Source organism: Mytilus edulis, chromosome 4, assembly GCF_963676685.1.
Source record: "Mytilus edulis chromosome 4, xbMytEdul2.2, whole genome shotgun sequence".
In the NCBI taxonomy this organism is placed as follows: domain Eukaryota; kingdom Metazoa; phylum Mollusca; class Bivalvia; order Mytilida; family Mytilidae; genus Mytilus; species Mytilus edulis.
In genome coordinates, this window is record NC_092347.1 from 63,787,115 (window position 1) to 63,813,189 (window position 26,075).

Sequence of the window (26,075 nt, forward strand, 5' to 3'; positions counted from 1 at the left end):
AAGTTTATTTGGTAAAGAATTTAAAACGATAGACTAATATATTAACAGATGTTCTAGTTAGAATTTATCTGTTACTAGTTAATGTAGCTAGTAAATCTACATTTGTTTATTTTTCAGTGCATGCACGATTAATTTGAAGGGAAGTAAATTATCTTTTATTCTAACCAAATTAGTTGTGGTACAACATGAACTTATTTGATTTTGTTTTTTTAGGATATCTAGGTAAATAATCAAAATAAGATCAACTAGATTTGTAATAATCAGCAAAAACGGATGACACCCTCGCACCCCCTGCCTCCTGCAATTGCCAGGGTATAAGCAACATTTCTGAAAATTTTAAAGTCAAACAGCGCATCTACAAATGCCATTACACACTGTTTAAAATTGATAAAGTTTGGAGCATTTTGATTTTTTTTTTGATTTTTTTCTGGTTCCATGGTAACAGTGACCATTTTCAAGTTTTCAAAGACGGGTGCCAATTTGGAACATGCCATGTTTCACATGTCCATAAATTTTTCTCAGGTTTGATCTAATATTCTATAAGAAAATGCAGTTTTAATGTATTTTTCGCTAGGGTCATATTAAAATTTTCCATGACAATGACGGCCATTTCGGAACTTTTAAAAACATATCGCCTTTAGCAGTTTCCATGGCAGCGACAGCCATCTTTGAAATATCATACCCCGATTGCAAATCTGCACCTGCTGGTAAACATTGTGTTGTAGTTCCATTATAATTGGTTTGTCAAATCCCGAGATGTAAGCTGGACAAAAAAGTGAAAGAAATAAGAAAAACGTACGATACCAATATGGCACCCCACCTCCCATATAATAAGAGGAGTAATTTTAATTTTCTGTACCAAAATCGAATTTCGACTATAAATGTCTCTTCATTGATGCTCGAAGACAAAATATTTGAATAGTTATCAAAGGTACCAGGATTATAATTTAGTACGCCAGACGCGCGTTTCGTCTTCATAAGACTCATCAGTGAAGCTTATATCAAAATATTTATAAAGTCAAACAAGTACAAAGTTGAAGAGCATTGAGGATCCAAAATTCCAAAAAGTTGTGCCAAGAAAACCGACTTAATAGACGTGTTACATTTGAGGAATGTGTATATTGTGTACTAAAAACAGTAGTCACAGAAGGAGATTGAGCTATCTAAAAAGCAGATTTTACCTTCCAACCTATTTGGAAATGCCTGTACTAAGTCTGGAATACGCCAGTCAATGTTTACTTTGATTGACAGTGCTTCATTTTGCCAGTCTTAAAGAAATTTTTTAATTTTCCTTTGAGTTTGGTATTTTATTTTTATCTTTCATCCAAAATACTAGTAGCTTTTTATGATTGAATGTGTTGGAGTTTTTAGGGAATAATGAACAATTTTCTTCCTATAATTTGCATTTTCTTAGCCTTGTGATAGTCTCGTGACCTCTTCCTTTAATAACACTGTATAAGTAGGTCACACCTTAACAGCGTTTCGTATTTAGGTTCAATCAACGATGGGTTACCACACCATGTCATGATAGCTATGTTTAGTGGTGTCATACTGAATTTATGGTATTTCAATACGTCTAAATGAAACTATGAAATGAAAAGATAAACTGCAATGAAATAGTCACCTCGAATGAAAGGGCATATCAAAAGTTCACCTGACTGGGTTTTTTTTTAATGAAAATGTAACTATTTTCCAGAAAGAAACAATAGGACAAGATTGAACACTATAAATGTGAGAAATGTCATCCGTGTTATCAACAAGAAGAGATTGATGGTTGATTACGGACTTTCCGTTTTAAATTTTTCGCGGAGTTCGGTATTTTTGGTGTTTTACCTTTCTTCTATAGCGAACATCTACCTCCTTGTCCCTTCGTGTTCCAGTCAAAACAAACGATTTCAAGCTAAGTTTTCTGGTCTTCTAACAAAGTACAATTACTTGTGCGTGCTGTTATTTTTTCAAACAAGGAGCGATGTTTTAATGCAGGGTTATATTATCTGATCAACGTTACTTAAGATTAATGTACAGAAAATGGGATATGTCACAGATTTGGTATAATTTTGAATACCAATTAAGCTCGTTAAACTATGAATGAAAATAGAAAAAAAACAAGACATTTACCTATTTTTTTCTGGAATATTACCGAATGAAATCTTTTAAAAATAGGTAAACATAAAAATAGAAGGCCCATAAAATCGGTAAAAAAGTTTTATATTTGTCTCGAATCATCAAGTCAGACTCAAATATCAACCACATCACATAACGTCGATTCAAGTGTATCGTCATTATGTTGTTAAAATTCCCCCGTCCTAAAAAAAAGTCGTTGACACTACCAATATTTTACATCAAAACTGTCTGTTCAATTTCGGTTAAAAGTAATTTATTTTTATAAAAACTATATCAAATGATATTGGGTATCCATCCGTGAAACAAAATCAATACATGCTCAGAGAAAAGGGCAAAGGCACAGTCCTTGTAATGCTTTTCCCAATTGCAAAGTCTCATTGAGGCACTCTTTTTAAAAGAATCATTCCGTTGTAGCAAAGGATATAACCAGTAACGAGATTCTATATATGTCGATGCCACCTATGGTTGAGGTTCTCAAGGAGGTTGTCAAAACATTTCGGAATGTTTGATACAACTTGGAATTTTTCTTGTTTTCGTTTTGTTTTTATTTAGTTTCTGAACTCTAACAGCACTGACTTGTTTTATGTAGACGAAACAGGCGTCTGGGGTACATCGTTTTAATATGATATCGATAATGATTGTATTTGAAACAGATACATGACAAGCGTTTCACAATTTCAACACTAAACTCTATTTGTTTCTAAATTTCAAATGAAGTGCATGTTATAGGTATTAACCTTACGGCCTTAAATACGCCTTTTAGACATGAAAAATATGAATGATTTCAATTGTGAAAACTGCTGGCCTAATTTATAACCAAAAAATAAGGGCAAACAAATTGAGAGGTATGAACCACCAAAATCCACTGAACTGAAGACTTAGGATAGGCTCATAAAGCATGTGCCATAACAACAACATAACAACAGACTATGGAATCAGTTGAAAAGGCCTTAACCCATTAAACAAATCAATATAAATCAAGAAAACATTTACTTTTTACCAAACTCACAAACTGAACGTGACAGGGTATAGATTCATCAACCACAATACAGAACACACAAAGTACAGATCGGCGAGTACTTGCAACTTCTGACAATACAAAAACACCAATAACAACAAAGTTTTTTATGTATATTAGACTCAATTATCAACTAGTTCACAGCCACCATTCAACATTCAATGGATTTAATGTAAAAACGTCATTGACAGTCGGAAAAGATATGGCTTTGTACATTGCATACATATAGGTATAGCAAAAATGATACCATTAATGAAACATATATAAACCTTTCGTCTATAATCTAACATACCAATAGCCAACGTCAGTGAAGGCCCTCAATTAATTTCCAATGTATTTATACCTTTAAAAACGCCATTGCCAGAATACGAGAAACATTAGATATTTTTTTTAGCATCAAGGTTTTAAAACATTTTTTGTTCTCTGAATATAAAACTCAAGCATATGACAAAGAAATAAAAATATAAAATAAAAATGAGACAAGAATGAATACATAAACAACCAAGACATTGTTGCTACCTTTTGACAGTCATATATAAACGACAAAGTCTAAACTAGTAAATATTCATTCCTTACTAGTCTTTGATAGTAGGATGACAGTCACATTTCCTGGACCATTAAATCAAATAATGGAGATTACTGCAACCCTCAATATCATTTCGATTATGAAATTTTTGCTTTTAAGTCAATATATTATACAATACCAATTGCATTTTATTTCAAATAAATGCAAGAGATATATTTTTCATTCCGACTTTGTATTGAATTAATCAACGACGTAGTGAAACACGTGTCCGTTATATAACTTGAATATAGTTGGTGTACTAGAAACCTGGTTTGATTCATAATTTGGACAAAAACGTTAATTTGGTATTACATAAATCACGTGACAATGAATCTGTTGTACTGGTTTATTAAAGTTTTCCTCCCATAGTTCAAAATAGTCAAGTTAAGTATTACGTGATCGTCACGCACAATTTTTAGATAAAAGTTGGAATCACAACAGATGTACACATAGATCTCACCCTGTTAGTACGTATCACGGTTTTACAGAAAAGCGACTAGGTAAGTCCCATCAAACAATTATTTCATATTAGCAGATGTTGACAATTGGCCAAATTTCGACACATTTATGTTAAAAAGGGCAAGTTGACATACAAACATTTTATCATTATCAATTGTTTCTTTTATAGAATATCAAAAATAAATGAAAATATGGGAGATATGTAAATTATATAGCATCCTTACAATGCAAAACAAAAATACATCAAAATACGATCCGCAAATTAAGCTCCTCAATGCTCTTCAACTTCGTACTTTAGTAGCCTTAAAAAAAGACTTAGAATTAAGCGACACTGGTGAGTCTTAAGAAGACATATCGCGCGTCACGCTTATAAAATGTTAGTCCTGCTATCCATGATGAGTATTGTCTATATCATTTTGATTTAGCACGGCATAACTCTAGACTTTTTGGGGAATCTTTAGTGGAGCATTGAAAACTCTGGGATCAAAACTAAAACTTTATAAATCAATATAATTTATAGTAATTTCTTAACTGTGCCGCTGAAATGAACGGGTATTTTACCATTAACATTGTTTGGGGTTAAACCAGTGCGATTTAAGGACTAAACCATTCTCTTTTTATCTCGACTTGTTAGTACATGAAACCATGTTTAGAAAATCGTACAAATAATTCATGTCAGTGCTTAATTTTGTATTAAATGACGTCACTAGCAAAACAATATGTATTGATACCTTATCATAATCTTCGAACAAGACATCCAGGTATACACCTTGAAATGTAAAAATAAACAACTTGAAAGTTGCAGTAAACATTAACGAAATTTTTACACATTTTTTCTCCCTTTTTTAGAATTAATAAGCATAGGTCGAATATAACCCTTACATGATACATCTACACTTTTCCAGTGAAAGCAAGTATCAATTAAGATACTGCCATAAATCTAAAATCTAGTTGACATTAGAGGAATCCAGTGTCAATTGATTGATTGATTGTTGGTTGCTTATTATTTAGAGGCAAACATTTCATGCATATTTAGGGAAAAAAACAATAAATACAATAGATAGGTCCTGAAATACAGGCCGTCCGGGGTGCAGGACGGGGATTTTTGGACTGCCACTGGAATACAAAGCTACACTGTATATAAAAGAGAGACAGAAATTGTGCCTTGAAACAGGACACTTACTGACCAATCAAACAAGTGTAGCAAGTTGAGCATGGCACTCTCTTTACAAAAGACATCAGATAAGAAGTCCCCATTCTGACCGGACTAGTGCATCCTTCACAGCAAGACGTCCACCGCACTTTAGAGAGTTTCACTGTTTCACTATCCCTTATTGACCTTTGGTTTTCAGCAATTTATACATTTGACATACACCAGAACGATAGAAGTATTGCATCACCCTGCATCACCCTGCTAGCAATCACATGACTGAAATGTCAAAGCTAACATAGACAGATATGTTGACTTTTGTTTTATATGTATGTCTGTCTGTCTGTATTACATTGACACTCTAGATTCGGTTGTACTATATCAAAAGGCAGCTTTTTAGTAGACAGCATTTAGTTCACGTCAAAGCACAAAATAGTTCTAAGTCTATATTATTTTTATTTAATTCACAGTAAAATGAAGATCCTTCTACTAGTTGGATTGTGCATATCAACAGCTTTATGCCAGTTTCAACTGACAAGACAAAGCTATACAACATTTCCTTCTACTTCTGGAGGCACACCATCATTATTCAGCAATGCTGCTCACCAGGCATCTTATGACCCACAGGAACGAATACTTTACGTATTAGGTAAGTTGTTACTGCAATTGTACTATGAATTATTATATTATAGACCTCAGACATTCCAGCACCGACTGCGTTTGGAATATATGTTTCCAAGCAGATACAAAATTTCAGACCGTCAGTTTTTCTCTCATGGTTTCCGGGATGTTTGCAATGGTAAAGCTAAAGTCAATACTTCGCAATATTTACAAACGCAATCAAAACTTTTGAGTAACCGGAAGGGAATATATATGACCGCGGTCTTAATAACAAACCCGTCTCTTTTTCGTGATCGTACTAAATCTGAACGCCAATTATCACCGATTGTCAACTTGTCATGCGGAATATGACAGGTTCCAGGTGGAACCGCAATTGATTTCCCTTCCGCAGCTCCTGGGTTCTCCATCAGTTATGAGTGGGGATAGTGTTGCCTTAGGTTCATGTTTAATGTTTAATTGTCTTTTTTTTCTTTTTGAACAAGGTATTCTCTGTTTTTCTTTGAGTTTGTAAGTATCCCTTTGATATCTCTGAGCTCTACCCATTTTGGCATAGTCCTCAAGTACATTTTTTAAATATATTATACAAAGATTTTGGTTAATGCCAATCAAATATCTTTTTTGGTTAAATATATCTATAAAAACATAATATCGCTAAGTATTGGATCAATGTCTAAAATATAATCTTAGCTTTTAATCGTATGTCACCCATTCGCCCTTAAACGCTACCAATATGTTATGTTAAATAAAATACCTAAAAGGATTAGAACAGATAATTTGCTCCAGATGCAATGGACGTGATAAGAAGCAATTTTTTTTATATATAACATGCGGAACAGATGATAGGAACTATCAACTCATCAAAATCGTACAGCTTTATGATTAAATATCTTATTATATCAAAGGGTACTTTCAATTACATTTTTTACATATCTCAGGCATATTTTCCCGTAACTTTTTTTCTCATATGGGGGTTAACATTGCAATATGCCTAAATAAACTTAATGCACAAATATCCTTTAAAAAATTATGCACACAAAGGGAAAAGGGTTTGTGTTCAATTTTTCCTCTAAATACTCCAGTCTGTCTGCAAGACCAATGATAGGCGTCGGTCGTTTTCCTTAGTAAAAATATACGCTATCACGTTTTTTGAAGTGTAGACATTGTACTGAATTGCCTCATTTTGGGATGACGTCTTATTATATGCCTGCATTTGGACAAATTCTACGGTGTCCTTCGAAAACTGGTTCAAAGCAAAACCCTGCTCTAACAAACCCTTCATTTGATTTTTCTATTTTGTAAAGTTTCTCTTCTCTTTTTCGATCGACTTATCTTGAAAACCTTTCCTACTGGATTAATTCTATAATAAGCTTTTCGACCGATATATGCATGAAATAAGCAAACAATAATCATTTAATCAGTTAATATGATTATATTTGTCTTTTGTATTGATTGATTCAAAGTTTAGAAGTTCTGAACACATACATATTAAACTATGAACAGCAAATTGTCAAAATTTTATTATAGAGAAAAATATTTATTTATTGAAAAATTAGAGTAAAATTTAACAATTGCACACCTTTTTCATATTGTAAACGCGTATCGGCCTAGATTATTCTGATGTGTATTCCAAATCTACGACGTACATTCAGCAAAAGATGCTTTCACCCTTTTACAAAACGTGCGGTTGTGTGTGCTTTAAAGAAAAAAACACTTTCCGTTTTGACTTTTCGTTGGAGTTGATATTTTGCTATTTTACTTTTTATCGGGTCCCTACAACAAATATTTTGATCTATCATAACAAAGATATTGGTTTTATTTGAACAAATTATGATAAAAAATGTTTTGTTAAAGAACTTGAAATTCACAGCAAAACTCGGAATCCAAAATATACCATTACATCTTTTCTGGTGGAGGAGATTTTTGAAAAACCAAATTGGTTTTTCTCTTTTATGGTATTTTCATTACAAAGAGTAATGACTATAACCTTAAAAACTGAAACTTTACAAAAGCCTTCTTAAGAACGACGTAAAAATAGAATGTCAAAATATTCTACTTTACATATTTCTAAACATTTTATCCCAATTCTTTCTACTGTTAATGATGACATTCGATGGCCAGATCTTTAGATATCTGAATAGTCATCTATTCTGTAGTTTTTCTGATCGTGTCCTATTCCCGATTATTTAAGGAATAAATGTAATATTTTTTCTGTCTATGAAGAAATAACATCAAAAATGTGGTGCACACTGAATAAACCGCGCAGCGGGTTATTTAAAGTGTGCACCACATTTTTTTATGTTATTTCGAATAGGCAGAAAAAATATAACAGTTATTTCTTATAATTTAATTCCTAAATCCATTTTAAATCGGAGAAAATCAGGAAGAAACGTCGAAGACGTCAAGGTCACATGACAAAATTATGTCTATGATAAACAAAACGACGTCAGCCAATCAGAAGACGCGTTACATCCAAAATTAAATTATTACATTTTAAATTAATGTAGAATTACATGGCGGGTGATGGATGTAAATCATAAGACCCTTACCCTTTCGACGCAGCAGGTCTCGTTGCTTTTTGTGGTTATCCCTCGGTGTTTGTTTGTAACCTTGATTTGTTTGTCTATTCAATTAATTAGATTTGTACATCGGTGAACTACGATGACCTTAATTTGGATCGCTCTAACTACTGTATTTTAGAAATTATTGCGTGCATTTATTATTGCGGTTTTGTCATTTTAGACTAAAATGCGGTTTTTAATTTTTACGATATTGAGTAAAATCCTGTTTAATTTATTTTAAAAATTTCAAAATGCGATTTTAAATTATTGCGATAATAAACCTGTTGCATTTTTCGCAATAATAAAAATATCACGATAATTTCTGAATTTACAGTTATTTAAAGAGAACTTAAAAAAAGTGTTTTTGTCATTTTATTTCAGGTGCTCAACTCGCAATAAATCGACCACGCCTTCTTCATATTGTTGATATGTTCAACCCAGCGGCTCCATCTATTCTACTCACACATTCAATTGATTCATCCTTATATGGTCGAGCTAATGATGTTCAAGTTTGTGGTGACACCGTTGCAGTAAGCGTAGGCTCTCCAGTGCCTACTAAAGAAGGATACGTGATTATGTTTACCACATTCAGACGTGGTAATACACAGTTAGTGAGTGTTGGAGTTGAACCTGGTAAGCTGACAATACGTTATATTAAACAGGGCAGATTATGGGAAAATATTACAGAATAGGTTACCAAGGTTGTTTCTATCATATAAACTAGGTACTTGTCAACCCAGTTCAATTGATCTTCTTTTAATCCTAGTTAATCATCGATTAGTTTAGTCAGTTTGTGCAAGTGAAAGTAGCACATCATCAAGTTATCCAGTTAAACTATTCAGTTAAAGTATATGATATTTCTAATAAACTTTCAATCAATTGAACTCTTAAGTTTCATACACCTCAGTTTCTTTCTGTATCACATAAGTGATGGATTGAATTCATCACTATAGTTTAATTAAAACAATTGACCAAATTTTATTGTGATCTGTAGGAATTTCAAACGAGTCAAAAGTAAAGTCACAAAAATACTGAACTTCGATGAAAATTTAAAACAGAAAGACCCTAATCATATGGCAAAATCAAATGATAAAACACAGCAAACGAATTGACAACAACTGTCATATTCCTGACTTGGTACAGGCATTTTCAAGTGTAGAAAATGGTGGATTGAACTTGGTTTTATAGCGCTAAACTTCTCACGTGTACAAATGATTAATTATATTTTAACAATACAATGAATTCAATTGATCCCTGGATTTCAATTAACTAAATTTTGTCTTTTGAATGACCACAAGCAATTGAGAACAGCGAAATTCTTAGCATTATAGTGACGGTCATACAACGATCAAATGCAATATTAAGCTAGATTTAACACCAGGTTTTATAGAGTTTTCTTTTTTTTAATATACCTTGTATCTTGATATTTTTGTTTATACTTTTTTGAATCATTCAAGGCTCTGTCATGGTTTGAAAAACAAGTCAAAATACATTTTTAAATCAGCTTATGAAATTCCTCCCTCAATTAATTCGATTTGAGTCTTGATGCGAAACGATTCTAAGAATTCAATTGATCTATGCTGTACAACAGATACATTTGACTAGCTTGACCTAGGATCTGTCGGAGCATCTGCTAATGATTTAGTGAGGTATTTTAAGATAGTTTGTATGTACTTATTCCTTGAGAAAGGTGCTTTTATCATCTCTGATAAACTTAGAATATTGGAAAAGATCAAGCCTCAAAAGAATTTTTTCTACATAAGAAAATGTCTGTACCAAGTCAGGAATATGACATTTGTTTTTATTCGTTTGGTGTGTTTGAGCTTTAGATTTTGGCATTTGATCAAGCCTTATATTATAATTCATATTTATTTTTAATTTTAGTTGGCGTTGACCCAAAAGGAATGGCATTTACTACTGACTGTCAGAAGCTTGTCATTGCGAATGAAGGTCGGGGTGGACTCGATGGGTCATTCATAGATCCACCAGGCTCTGTGTCTATTTTGCTAAGGAATGACCTTGGATCTCCAGCACATGTCAACATTAATTTCCAATCTTTCCTAGAAAATAGGTAGATTTCTTTTATATCTTTCGGAGTTTAGTTTGAAGTCCGTTGTCACTGAACTATTACATATAATTGTTTTGGGGGCAAACTGAAGCACGCTTTCAGGTGCGGGATTATTTCGCTGTTTTGAAGACCCATTGGTGGCCTTTGGCTGTTTTCTGCCCTTTGGTCGGGTTGTTGCCTCTTTGATACATTCCCAATTTCCATTCTTAATTTTTGATGAATAGCAAAAAACGTATAACATTGTCATTCAAGAATCCAATAAAACTAAAAATTCAATTACTGCTCCAGTTTTCTTTGCAGTTTCGGAAAACATACATTGTTTGCTTATACGAGTATGGTACTGTGCATTTTTGGTTTTTATAGTACAAACAGTTGTCCTATTCTTCTTGAATCAGCTCTTCCAAAAACTTTACGTTGATACTCTTTTTGTCAAATAAACAGCACAAGAAAACACAATAAATCCCCTTCAGATGCCGTATATCTAGTTTTCCCCGGTGGGTTGACAAAATAAGCAGAATAAATTTCACACTTTGAATAATTTTCGCTGAATTGGAACATACAATCGAAAAAAAATATTGTAGTGTATTAACATTTACATGTTAATAGCATAAACTTGATTGACGGACTGAATATCGCTAACAAATTATAAGCCTGGTACCTTTGATAACTAAGTACAAGTACTACAAACTAACTAAAATACACCTTATTTGAAGAATGTTCAAGACAAAGTAATTTTCCTGCTCTAAATATTTTTTTTATCATTTGATGGTGACAACAAAACAGAACATGTTAAAACATATTTATGCAAATATCCGTGTTAATATGAGTTATTTTTATATATTTTACATAAAACGGAAATGTTGGGGGATTTAATAACAATATATCATCATAAGTTAACATTTCCGAACATGTCACCAATTACTGTAAGTGCTGTCAAAAGGTTTGACATGTATGATTAGCAAATTTAATTATATATTATGAAAACGAAATCTTGATTAACTAATATGCACATTTTTTTGTATCTGCAAATATTCACAAAAGACTGATTTGTTTTTATAATAATCGATAAATAACAGTAAAGCGGTTGAAACGGTTGAACAGCGATACATTTTAAAATAAACAGGGAAATTTACGCGGGTGTAAATTTTGGGGTCTTTTCATGCTGCGAACAAAGCGAAAATTAAACACAGACAAATAAACCGATGTTAGCTGTACAATATAAATAACAATGAATAAAAAAATCCTAGCTTATTTAACAGTTGATGTTCATATACCAAGTATATTTAACATTGTATGATCTGTAGTTTTACCGTTTATGTCATATTCCCGATTGTGACATTCAATCGAAAATTGTACAAACAACAAAACGAGGTGGTTTTCTTCGATTGTGACATCACCAAATGGAACCATTCGCCTATTTTGTACGTGCATTAGCAAAAAACGGTTTCAGCATGAGTTTCAAGATATTCTCGCTTTTCTGTTTTAGTCCTGAGTTCATCTCCGCTTTTTGTAAGGTTTGTGCTGGTCTTTCTTTACTTTTTTATAAAGTGTTTTGTAGATTTGTTTTTGGTTTTCTGCTGTTATTTTGACACGGCGTTATCGGTTTGTCTTCGACTTCTGATTTTTTTTTAACTGAATAAGGACACCCATTTTGGGTAGTGCATGCAAAGCATGGAATGATAACCTGTTGACACATCCGGTTGAAGATCATACATTTCCATTAGTTTTTAATATGTATGTAATATACATTATATAATGCTCAAGCTGTTTACGTACAAGATTTCAGATTGAGAGAATGGGCATCTCTTGACACATATAAAATGACTTTCATTTGCCAGCAAAGTGTTCATATTATTATTGGTAGACCTTTTATTGGTCAACAGCAAGTGGTAAGTGCTTCGGTACTGATATGATTTATAACATACCTTTCTTACCTGTAAAGTGTATAAATAAGAAATCTTTTTTTTTTCTTTTTTTTTTTGAAATTATAATGTTTTATTTGAATTTTACATTTGTTAGAGATACATGAAGTACCGGTACCTTATCCCGGCCTCGTTAACGTTAGTATATAGCATTTCATTGATAAGTTAGTACTTGTTAGTGCACAATATATATATAATATATATATATATAGTAATAATGACATGTATGTAACGGAATAGAAATATGATAACATGATGTATTATAAAATCTAATTTATGAAATTAATTTAATTTTTGAATAAGAAATCTTTAGCGACTAACGGAAACAACTCACCAGGGAATGTTCACCTTATATGGGGTTTTATTACAGTTTTTTCCGTCTCTTTTGTTCACAAAGCTTATCAAATTTATTTTTTATTAATAATTGGCTGCAGTTTTTGGGTTTAAGCCATCATAATGCAGATAAATCCTGAAAAATTCTTTAGACGCATCAAATATTTATTTGGTTAGTCTCATTTTACGGCTCTCGCCAAAATGTTGTATGTCATAAAGGTGTTTTGAGAATTTACATTTCTTATAAATAACTTAAGTTTCAAAATTGTTAGACATATGTACTGCATTTTTAACAGACGATGGGACAAATTACATCTGAGTATATTTCTAGATAAGAATTTCTCTGTGAAAGGGGAGATCACTCAAATGTGCCCGAACAGTACACCAAATAGTTGTATACACAATGTAAATATATAGATAGTTAGTCGCTTAAACTTTCAGCAGAAATTAAATACTTAATGCATATGCATTCATTCTAATTTGTAGAACAAAATACATATCGCCTATCAAATCTATTGTTCTCATAATGAATAGTCATCGTTGGGGTACTATATTATCACAAAATTTAAGAAGTTTAAAGATATTGATATATATGTATTTATTTATGAACTTCTATTTCGCCAATATAGAGAAGCCGCGTATCAGGCACAGGGTGTGAGGTGGGTATATAGGGGAGACCATACTGCTGGTATCGTCAACAATATGTGGGATGATCTGGAGCCTGACCAGGTTACTATAAGCATGGACCAACGGTTTGCTTATGTTTCACTTCCGGTGAGTGTATAACTTAAATGATTTGTCAGTATTCAGTAAGTCAAATCTATATCTTCTTGATAGCTTCCCCCAGAGAGTTGGTGGTAACGTTCAAGTGTGAAGAATTACAAAAACTATGTTTGCAATGATTTCCTTCTTCATAAATCGATATAGTTATGTTTAAATGAATCCGATCTTCATGTTTTTAAGTATTTTATCAAGCGATAGCGACAAAAACATATAAAAGGATCTCCAATCTAATTAAAAACCGATCTCTCATCGCTCCTGTTTCTGATATATCGCGTGGGAGATCTAACGAAACCGGCTTTGAGGTCACATGTGAGTGAACTAAAAGTCATGAATTTATAAAGATATGCAAATGAGTTGACGACCTATTAATAAGCCAATCAAAAAAGTTTATGAATTATTATGACTGACGATTTCGTCGTAAATAAAATGAGTTACATCCCTTTGCCTTACGTTAAACTTCCAAGATCGTGGAAGACTCAATTTCATTGGTCGAAAAAGACACACCTACGAGGTCACTCACATGTGACCTCAAAGCGGGTTTCGTTAGATCTCCCACGCGACATATCAGAAACAGGAGCGATGAGAGATCGGTTTTTAATTAGATTGAAGGATCTCCAATTTAGTATGAAACTAATGACACACAAAACATGAAATATATTCTTGTTTAGTATACTTCAGTTTGAAATGATGGATTCTGATTGGTTAATACTATATTTTATTCAATGTCACAAGGAAAAAAATCATGAATACATTTAAGCTTGGTTCATAACATTAATTTGAAACGACTTAAATCGTTCATTACCACAGAAAATAAAGGCTTATATTAATATTTTGATGTCTCCGATTGGTCTTTCTTGATTTTCCTGCGATTGAACGTTAGGCCAATGATTACAAACCAGTTTAAATATTGTTTTTATTTATTGTATTTAGGAAAATAATGCTATTGCTAGAATTGATATCAACGCATATTCAGTGAATGAAATTTTCGGATTAGGTTTGAAGAACTGGACGCTTTTCAGAACTGACACAAGCGATCAAGATGGAGGTATGATGATGTTTCTTGTTGTAAAAAAATAACATTGATGTATGTTCGCATTTTTAACGTAACATTGTAGAATCAAATATAGTATGAACGGTTTGTCTATTTGCACTAGGTAAAAAAACATTGCAACAACTCAAAAAAACGACTTATTACACCTACAGTTTATAAGTGAAATAAGGGGGGGTCATCAAAGATTAAATGAGGTACTGCATCTTTTTCAAAGTTTTTGTATCTTGATTTTTCCCTTTTGTTGATCTACGATTAGAGTTTCTAATCTAATCTAGACCCCAGAATATGTTGGCCAATGGTATATTCATTTCTCGGTAGAATATTTTGTTTATACCGTTATGATCTCGCTCCTTGTTGATGATAAACCGACAGTATTGAAGATCACGCGGTTACTCTGATTGTTATGGTATGTGTTGTATTATGTTTACTACCCTGAATGTTTATTTTATGTGTTGTATTGTGTGATTTCATGCCTTGTACAAGTCCTTATAAATATTCAAAACGATGAGGATTGTGCTCGTTAAATCGCTGGTTAAATCACACCACATATTGTTCCTGTCCAAAAAAAGACTACCTTTTACAATTTGTTGCAAGTTGTTGTTTGAATGTCTTGATCTTCGGATGAGACAGGTGAGCTGTGCAGCTGCTTCAACAGATCCTGTTTTTCGCTGTCATTTATTGATGACGTGAATTTTTGATTTTCTTGTATTCACTGGATTTGGTTTCATATAGAAAACAATTTCTAAACGGAAATAAGGTATAAATTATACAAAACTTAAATGTAATGATTTGTCTCAAACATAAGCTATCAGTTGATTCAATTTTGTCGAAATAAACTGAAAAATATCGTTCAGGTATTATTGACTTGCAAGTTTATAGTTTAATTCCTTTGAATCTGTATTCAAGCAACCTTAACTTTAACATTTATTGTTATGGCTCAATCATGCGGTCACGCGGCACGGTCATGAATTAAAAAGAAAAGAATGTCAATATTGAATAGTGAAAATAGAGAGGTACCAGAAATTACCATTTTGGTGCTAGTCCAGCCAAGAAATTATCATTATGCTACAGTTAAAACGATGATTTACATATATTTGTATCCTTAAACATGAAATCAAACAGATCTAGAAAAACTGTCACTATACATGCTTTTCTGTCTACATTTCTACATTGATTAGGTTTATGTCAGAATTCAGGATCCACGGCAGTCTTCGGAGGTCAACACAATTTTAAATTATTAGATGACATCTAGTCTAAAATATGCACAAATTGATAATACATTATTTTTCATGCATTACTTATTGTTTCTTTTGGGGTGTTTTTTTTGTAATTTGGAGAGATGTAAGAATTAAGTTTATGTTATAAATCAAATATGATAATGTTGGTCAAATCGGAGAGCATCTAATTGACTGCTAATGCCGCTCATAGTAAAATTGAGAAAGAAAATGGGAATGTGTCAAAGAGACAACAACCCGACGATAGAACAAACAACAGCAGAAGGTCACCAACAGGTCTTCAATGCAGCGAGAATTTCACGCATTCGGAGGCGTCCTTCACCTGGCCCCTAAACAAATATATATACTAGTTCAGCGATAATGAACGGCATTCTAAGCTCCAAATTGTACACAAGAAACTAAAATTAAAAATCATACAAGACTAAGAAAGGCCAGAGGCTCCTGACTTTGACAGGCGCAACAATACAGCTGGGTTAAACATGTTTATGAGACCTCAACCCTCCCCCATACCTCTAGCCATAGTGATTGATTGGGCTGCAATCAGTTAATTTTAATGTCTTGACTGATGTAGGAGCAAATCTTAATCATTATCCGATTTATGCGATGTACCAGCCAACAGATATTGCAACTGCTATTTTAAATGGTCAGGAGTATATAGTATCAGCAAATCAAGGAGTTATAAAAAGATATGCAGCTGCTGATGGATTGACAAATTCGTTTGATGAGTCCAAAAGAGCAAGACAAATATCCTTGGGTATGTTTATTTTATTATAAGAGTTAATGAAAGATTTTAATAATAATGTAAGATATTCAGCGAAGCCAATGTTGACAATGCTTTTTCGAGGGGTACCAATCTGATTTATCACCCTCTCAGCTATGTGTTATTTAATTTATTATACTGAATGTCCTATCATTATTGTCTTTTATAGATGAAATTTATTTTAAAGTATTTTCTATGTAGTCACGTACTTAACAACGTTACGGATATTAGAAAAATCAACAGAAGTGAAGTAAATAGACAATAATCGTGCATTGACTTGACATATCAACGATATAAAGATTCGGCCCTAAACGGGAAAAAAAGGCTCGGCTATACAGTAAAAAAGATTTTTCAATTGTTGTTATTGTGCTATTGTTATTTATTTGATTTATTTTTTTGGGGGAAATCACCCTATTAAAAGGCCTCATACCTGGCGGAGAAATATACATCACAATGAACATGATGAAATGTACATCACCTATTGAAACCAATCGATGGTGAACGAATGCGTTTGCGTATGGAATAAAATATCAGCAATAAGCATAACACATAAAGATTTATAGGTTTTAAAGAAAAAAATAGAACGAGTGCAGTTTAAGATGTTTCATTTGTTTTATTTGAAAGTCAGATTATAGAAACTGAGCCAAAACGTAGAACTTGAAGCATTGTCTTTAATAACTTGACGTAAATTCAATTCATTGTCCTTTAAATTATCGACTTTTGATTGGTTTAGCCGAGAGGGTAACATTCAAACAAATTGTCACCCGCTCAACCATGTGATAGAGTAAATTAACACCCTCGTCTTAGCCAATCAAAATATGTCATTTTACCGTGAGAGTGCAAATTTTCAAATATTTACGGTTAAAATGTTCAGTGGAATATAAATGTCTGTAGGCATGTATGCAGACCATTTAATCAAATACCCACAAACAGACATTTTTTCTCAATACATCTAAATAATTAACCACGAATATAATGAATACACAATAAAAAAAAATTCCACAAAAAAAGGAAAACTGTGTCATAATCACAAAACCACGAATATAAACCTGACCAAAAGTGAAATGATGCTCATCATCATGAACTATTTGTTTGATATAACAAAAATAATGACTGATTTCTTAAAAAATTAAATCCACACAATTCATTAATCTAGTATATTAGCTTTACATCTGAATATGAATAAATAATTCCTTGCAACAATTAATTATTGAACGGACAACTTGAAGATTTATGAGCTATTTGTAGCAATTCAAATGGTTACTTTTTTTCTAATTTTAGACGGCGATTTCGATACAGCCACGTGGCCAGCAACGTTAACCACAGCTGTGAATTCCAATCAACAACTTGGTAGGTCATTTCTTTCCGTTAGTTTATATCCCTTTTATCGATATATTGCTTGATGCCGTTATCGATATAATGGATTACTAGCAAAATGAGTCCGTTATTCAAAAACAGAATTGTCATGTTTTAATTAATTTTTTTTAACTCTTGGGTACAAAATCAACAAACCATCGTTAAATTATCATGTTATATTTCAAAAGTCCCTTAATCATGTGATTTGTTAATACAGATCATAAAAGGTTATTTTAAATTTAGAAATTATTGCGAAGTTTTTATTAATTAATGAGTTTACAGTATTCATCATCTATACTGGCCCTGTAATACGTTGATAAGCATAATTGGTTAAAAAACATTTTTATTTATTTATTCTTTATAAACATCTCATTAAGAAATTAAGAAATTAAGACATATAGAAATTTGTATCTTTTGTGATAAATACCCACTAGTTAGCAGATCCTTATATTCGTGTTCAAATGATATTCGCATCATATATACCATGATTCAAATTGTGTATTTGTGCCAGACGCGCGTTTCATCTACAAAAGACTCATCAGTGACTCTCGATCGAAATAAGATAAAAAGGCCAAATAAAGAACAGTAGTAGAGCATTGGGGACCACAAATCCCTAAAAATGTTGCCAAATACAGCAAACGTAATATATTCCTGATGTAGAAAAGCTTTAGTATTTCTAAATTTCAAAGTTTTGTAAACAGTTAATTTATAAGTATGACAATATCAAGGATTATTCAATGTCAATACAGAAGAACTGACTACTGGCCTGTTGATACTATTATTATAAATATCATTCCATCGAACTTAAAAAGAAAACTTTACGACAAAAGAGATTATTTCAGCTTTCTAGTGAACTTTCCATTTTTGTGTAGCAACATTCCATTAGCGCCTGCATCTGGAGTATATATCTCTCAGTTGATACGATATTCAAGGGTTTGCATTTGCTTCCTGATTTCATTGGAAGAGGGTTGCTACTAACCAGGATGCTATAAAAGCAAGTGTTTCAGGTGATTGAAATCAACCATTCGGAACTTTTATGAGTACCATTACGATTTGATTGACCTTTATGGAATATACGTTTTACAATTGTCGTAACCACAATCCCATCTTCTTCTTCTCCGAATTTGATGTACTGAATCAGACTGATCAGCGGGTTTGAGCATACATTAGCAACATAACGGGTGCCGCAAGTGGAATTTGATCCGCTTATTCGTCCGGAGCACCTGTGATAACTCCGTTTTTTGATGGGGTTCTTGTTGTTCAGTCTTTATTTTTCTATGTTTGTTTTGTTAACAATTGTGTTTTGATTATTTTCTCTTATCCTATGACGTTTTCGATTTATTTTCGAATTAAAAGAACATAAGCACTCTTCGAAATAATAAAATAAGTGTCTTTTTCATATGTTTTGTACAATAAGAAGGAAAGCCAAGTGAATTTATAAAACAGAAAATGGATAGATATCTTTCTTCGATTCTTTAGACCACATTGATACCAGATCATCTAGATCCCTTATTTCAACACATTCAGCAAGACAAATGACGAAAATTACTATAAAAAAATATTGTTTTTATTTTTGTGTAGGTCGTTTACTTGTCCGAGAATCAGACGGGAGGGATCCTATCTCACAAAGAATTAAGGATGTTACTGCTTATGGAGCACGAAGCGCTTCATTGTGGCAAGTACAAACAATGTCATTAGCATATGATACCGCAGATGAACTTGAAACAAAAGAAAATGAAGTGTATCCAAATACCTTCAATGGAGAGTGCAGTAACGGAAATCAGTCACCACTCCAACAGAGAGACCTAAGATCAGACGATCATGTAAGTTGATAAGATAAAATAATAGTTGTAATAGATGCATCATTCCCCTCATCGTTGACAACTCTTGGAGTCCAATTCTGGTATGTATGGTTGATTTGATAAAGTAGTTTATCAACACTAAGGCTGAGACTTCCGACCCCGTTTGGTGGAAGGTGCGTTCGACTTCGATCTTAACTGAAAAGGATTGCAAATTATCCTGCCAAGGTCTTTGTGTACTCTGCTTCCACCATAAAAAAACAATGACCGCTACGATGATATTGAAAATATTGCTGAACTTGGTGGTTACTCTAACAATCATTCAATTCACAGAATGTGCTATTGGTTTAGTCAGAACGCAGAATAAAAGCAGTACGGCAAATTTCCACGGATAACGTGAAAGGCAGAAGACTAATGAAATCTAGTGACAGTTAATATAACGAGTCTGAACAATAAAATTTAAGAAGTTTGCATCAATTTTGCATCACTTGGTATGCTGTGTTTAGTGTTGAGGGCATGTTTTTGATCAATTAGGTAAATTATACCTGTGTTAAGTTTACCATAAAAGAGAGACAAAAGATACCAGAGGGACAGTCAAACTCATATATCGAAAACAAACTGACAACGCCATGGCTAAAAATGAAAAAAGACAAACAGACAAATAATAGTACACATGACACAACATAGAAATCTAAAGACTAAGCATAATAGGACATTCTTGACCATAATGAATTATTGTTAATCTTATAAACAAATCAAATCTTAACAGAGGACTACTGTAAATAAGTGAGCTATTATACCAATGCTTCCATGTAGAGAAGTTGAAGTCCTCCCTCATTAAGTTTAACAGATAGCATCAGAACATGGTTAAACGCCAAGGAATATTGGTGTTACAGATTGTCCTGTATACATTACCGTAACGACAATATGTTCTTCATTGTGACATCACTGACTGAGACTTATTCATGGTTTTGCACTTGGCCTTTTGACGCACCCAGATTTTATTTTTATTTTTGCTATATTCCTACACAATGAAATAGGTCTTTAAAACAATTTTCAGGGTCCAGAACCAACCGCAATAGCTGTAGGAATGAGTGGAACTACTCCTTTAATAGTAGTTGGCACAAGAACAGGTGCTTTACATCTTTACAGTGACGATTTATTAGTACCTAGACACCAAAGTGTACACAGAGAAGGGCAAAATACTCAAACTTGGAACGCCTTATATACCGCTAACCAAGCTGGTGATGCTATTATAACAGACATCGGGTATAAATTTATATATATTTATATCTTATTTATTCTACCATCGACGTTGTTTTGGGTGATTTTGTACCGTTTATATTGATAGTTTATAAACGAGTAAAGAACACAAAAAAACAACAGAAAAATATTCAAGACATCCACAGGTCAACGTATAATTGTAAGTAATTAAAAATTGCCTATACTTTATGTTAAGCTTTAAATCGTGCCGAGTCTAGACAAATTGTGAATCAATAGAACAAAAACTACCTAAGCACATCTACCTGTATCTTCAATAAAGATAAATTACATAGAGCCACTTTTTAGTCATGCTGCACTAGTTTAATGTTAAATTGTATTGCTGCTAAAGAGAACTTGACACTGAAACATTTACTGTTATGAATGATGTTGAAATAAGATTATATTTTTTTTATTTATTCAGAATCATAAACGCAGATGTTTCGCCTAATGGAAGAGTATTGGTTTGGGTAATTGGCTCAGCGACTGGTTCCCTTGGAGTATATGAAGTTAGCTTTTTACGGAAATAAATTAAAATAATAATTTTTGGTTCTACAATTCTCATCTATGTTGAATTCAATTTAGTACATAGAAAGATACGCTCTTGTGATGACATTAAATTTTTTTGATGCAGTCATTTTTTGTAACTACTGTTTAATGAAATATTAAAATAATATGAAACAGTCAGTTTTTTTTTCTATCAGAGGCGTACATGTCCTTTTGTTTTCTACATGTTTAATCAACTTGTAACTAATTGGGCCTTTGGTTCGATTAAGGAGTCATATCAAAACGAGACGTGTGTCGGACGTCTGAAGTATGAACCTTGTGTCTTTAATAAATGACTCTTCCTAATCACTATACCGATAACGCTGCTGGTGGACGTTTCGTCTATAAGGTTTTTATAGTATGCACTCAAATGCATCACCAGGGTAGTAGTAAAATACCTTCGTGCTGATATTATATCTTCAATGCAGCAATTATCTCAACCTTTACTGTTCGTAACATGCACATATACTGCCATAACCGATTTTGGTACTTTTTTTTTTCTTTTAAATATTTAGTTTTTAATAATTTTAATTTTCTGGACCCTAAGAATCAAGTGCCGATGCTTTAAATAGACACGCATAACTAGCGTTCTGAATACTAAACCTGGAATGTTCAATTAGGTTTTACAGATATTAACCATAATTTAATATAACAGCATTCAGAGGACGAAATAAACTTTTGATCTAATAACGAAATCAGGGACAAAGGACAACATTTTCAAAAGTATGGTTTATCTTTATCTGTTCTACCACACACTTTAAATATATAGAAATAAGAAGATGTGATATAAGTGCATGTCTTCCATGGATTATCATACCAGAATAGTACAGACGTTGTAATATTTATGAGAGGAAAAGAAAACTACCCAAGAAATCTTCAATAACTCTTTATGTAGGGTATTTTCAAAATCTATTTGTTCAGCTTAAAATGAAAAATGTTTGGCGTAAATATACACGGTCTGAACCTTTTATCGTTTTAAAATTAGTAATTTTATTCGCTTTTAAAGGATTTTCGTATCCCAGGAATAGATTTCCTTAGCCGTATTTGGCACAACTTTTTGGAATTTTGGGTCCTCAATGCTCTTCAACTTTGTACTTGTTTGGCTTTATAACTATCTTGATCTTATACCGCCGTCACACATTAGCGTATAGCACCGACGTACGCCGGGTGTGGAAAAAGAATCATGTACGCTGCCAATACGCTAGTAATTTTGGATGCATTCAACTTGTCAATCATATCTGTAGTGTGTACAAGCTTTAAGCGTGTATTGGACGTACGAGAAGCGGACCTAAGCGTTTACAGGGAGTTCAAGTAACGTATGTTGGCGTATGTCTGGCGTTTGTCTAATTTATAACGTAGATGGGATGCACGCTACGAAGAAAAAAAAGTTTTTTGAACGTATTTGAGACGAGTCCCGGTCGTAACTGGGACGAAAACCCGTGCTTCCGGCATGTCAATGACGTTGAATTATGGGGTGTTTGTTACAAACATACCCGCGTACGTTTTATTAAGTCGAACAATTTTGAAGCGTATATAACATGCCCTTAAAGTGTCTTAAACTTATCTGTAGCGTTTTCAACGCGCTTGTAGCGTATGTATTACGTGCGTGTAGCGTACAGGTATACGCTTAGCACGCGCTTGAGCTAGATGAAAAATTTTATGCTGCACAAAAGTTTATTGGAGTTATAGCGTTCATCAAGCGTATATCTTTGCATTTCGACGTACTTCAAACGTATGCAACGCGTGTTTAACGATTTCTTAGCGTTCCTCTGGTGCGCAACAAACGTATACGGACTTTGTCAATTTTCTCTGTACGTCTGGTGCACGCCGGTCTATACACCAATGTGTGACGCCGACATAAATTAGCGTCCCTTATGAGTCTTTTGTAGACGAAACGCGCATCTAGCGTATTAATTTATAATTCTGGTACCTTTGATAATTATAAACATCATGTAATAGACAATCGATTGAGAGCAAAAGTGCACTCTATATTACTGTGTAAAAATAAATTAAAGAACCCTATAATTTGAAAACAAAATGGCTGGTAATAGCAGTTTTACAAATCATTCGTATTGCTGACGATAAATTGCCCTTACACAGTCCAGTAAAATTCATGAAAACCTGTTTTAACGTGCTTAAGTTATACATGTTTAAACACAGTATTTATCAATGTTTAATCTCTGATGAATCACACAACGTCCCGATTTTATTTTGCAATGCTGTCATACCAATTTCGCTATCATCAAAACGTATGTGTCTTACTGAAATATTAAACCAGAAAAATTAAGCAAAATTCAATAAAAAAAATATAAATCGACATATATATTATGAACCCAGAATAACCGACCGTGCGTGGGCTGTATAGCCAGTCAAGGTCGTTAATAACTTCCGTTTGTTGTATACCCAGATGAATGGTAATCTTAAAAGGAATGCGACAGAAACCAAAGGTACATTCAAACTCATAAGCCGAAAACAACTTGCAGTGCCATGGCAAAAAACAAATAACGAACAGACAAACAACAGTATACAAACACACAACATAGAAAACTAAAAACAGAAAAGCACAAACCCCATCAAATCCTCGGATGACCATAATTGCTCCAGAATGGTAAGTAGATCCTGTGCAACATGTGACACCCGGCATGTTGCTCATGTAACAGCATACTCGGTAATGAGTCTGAGATACACTGGTCTGTCTCCTGAAAGGAAAACACATGGGTAAACTTAAAACTTGAAAGATAAGTCCAAAGGAAGGTTCAAATAAAAGAAAGTCAACGAAAAGTATATATAAAAAATTGTGATTTATAAAGCGAGCTACTAATATTGATACTTGAATAATACCCTTGTACTTTAGCTACACGAAATGCTCAAATATAGAAATGAAACAATCGAACGATACAAGATCAAGTAACCTTAAAGGAAATACTGGTTCACAATTATTCACAAAAACGTGTCTATATTTAATTACACAACACTGAAAGATCTGGGCGGAATGTGTTCAGTTTCACACTTACGAAGAAACTAGAGAGTAATGCCTTCCTTTGCTTCTGTGGATTTTCCTATGATAAAAAATACAGTGCAACTATTTTTTGGTATTCTGACTATTTAAAAAAAATAAAGGTTCGGCATGAATCATGCAAGTTTGTTTCTATATTAATGAGGAATGTTAAAAGCGGAAGCACTTAAACGTGACAAAATCAAACATTGAATCATATCAACCAACGACATAAAAAGAAACATGCTCGAAACATGAAATCCAGCAATTTGATTGGTTGATTTTCGAGTCTGAGTACAAAAATCATGCTCGAAAGTTTAATGACCGTGACGCCTGGCGTATTTTTTTTTAAATACAACACAACTGACTAAAAGGTTCAAACAAAGCTACAACTTATCTGACAATAAATCATATATTAAAGTTTGGGTACTTGATAGTACATACATTATAGAAAATAATGATGACATACTTTTCCTGCAATCATTTGTAATCATTTGTTTGTTTTTACTTTGAATACCTTTTTGAAGTCGATAAGAAACAGTTTATATCATTTTTTCGACTTCAAAAGGTATTCAAAGTAAAAACGAACCAATGATTACAAATGATTGCAGGAAAAAGTATTCCATCAGCCTTATTTTTTCTCTCGATAAAGAACAAAAAAATACAAATATAAATACAAAGGTAAATAAGATGGGGAAAGCACTATTTTGCGGCCAAATTGAAATTTGGATCCATCATAACATAGCCCACAGACTTCTGATTTGAGATAGCCACATGGATAGCTGATTGAAACTCCCGCATTGTATTCATAGTATAAACCGTTTCTTATCGACTTCAAACGGTATTCAAAGAAAAAACGAACAAAATGGTTACAAATGATTGCAGGAAAAAGTATTCAATCAGCTTACAATGCATGCGTCGATTAAGAGGATCTGACAACATTACTTTTCATTTTCTGTTATTAAGATTTTTCGAAATCCTACGGTCATTGACATTACAACATTTTAGGGTTGAAATAAATTTGACTGATGTAACTTTTAGAACAGAAGGTACATTGAGTGTTATCAGATCGTTGTGAGCGTACTAGATGAAGACAGGAAATTGAAAATGAAATTGGGAAGTGAGACAATAATCCTACCAAAGAGCAGAACAAAATGTATTAAGTATTACGTAAATCATTTGTTATTAAACATTGCTGTTACAAAATGTTAGAAATTATTTCAAATTAACGAATGTGTCTCCACATGCAAATTTCTCACTCCTTGTCCGGCTTTGGCCCTTTTTGGATTATAGCTCTTCATCTTGATTTTCAAATATTTTGGCCTCCATCATCATTTATTGTCGAAATGCGCATCTGGGGCAGAAAAATTGGTACCGTTAATGTTATCACATGAACATCGGTAAACTACATTCCAACTCGTATCAATATATAAGGTTGTTAGTTCATATATAACAATTTCCACCTACTTGAC

The 26,075-nt window shown here is 33.0% G+C and overlaps 1 protein-coding gene across 1 annotated transcript; it reads left to right on the forward strand.

The window, feature by feature from the left end:
• Positions 1-4,061: 4,061 nt before the first annotated feature.
• Positions 4,062-21,749, forward strand: LOC139520204 (mesenchyme-specific cell surface glycoprotein-like). The gene is made up of 11 exons (XM_071312676.1): positions 4,062-4,207; positions 5,787-5,965; positions 8,877-9,128; positions 10,380-10,566; positions 13,448-13,592; positions 14,532-14,646; positions 16,459-16,641; positions 17,929-17,997; positions 19,585-19,826; positions 20,863-21,071; positions 21,487-21,749. The coding sequence occupies exons 2-11, from the start codon at positions 5,791-5,793 to the stop codon at positions 21,590-21,592; spliced, it is 1,683 nt and encodes a 560-aa protein (XP_071168777.1). The 5' UTR covers positions 4,062-4,207; positions 5,787-5,790; the 3' UTR covers positions 21,593-21,749.
• Positions 21,750-26,075: the final 4,326 nt, after the last annotated feature.

Bases quoted from the DNA above. Each gene is read 5' to 3' on its own strand.
- LOC139520204 (XM_071312676.1), top strand. From the start codon at position 5,791: ATGAAGATCCTTCTACTAGTTGGATTGTGCATATCAACAGCTTTATGC. The intron at 5,966-8,876 runs GTAAGTTGTTAC...ATTTTATTTCAG, and splicing joins ACGAATACTTTACGTATTAG to GTGCTCAACTCGCAATAAAT. The intron at 10,567-13,447 runs GTAGATTTCTTT...TCGCCAATATAG, and splicing joins CAATCTTTCCTAGAAAATAG to AGAAGCCGCGTATCAGGCAC.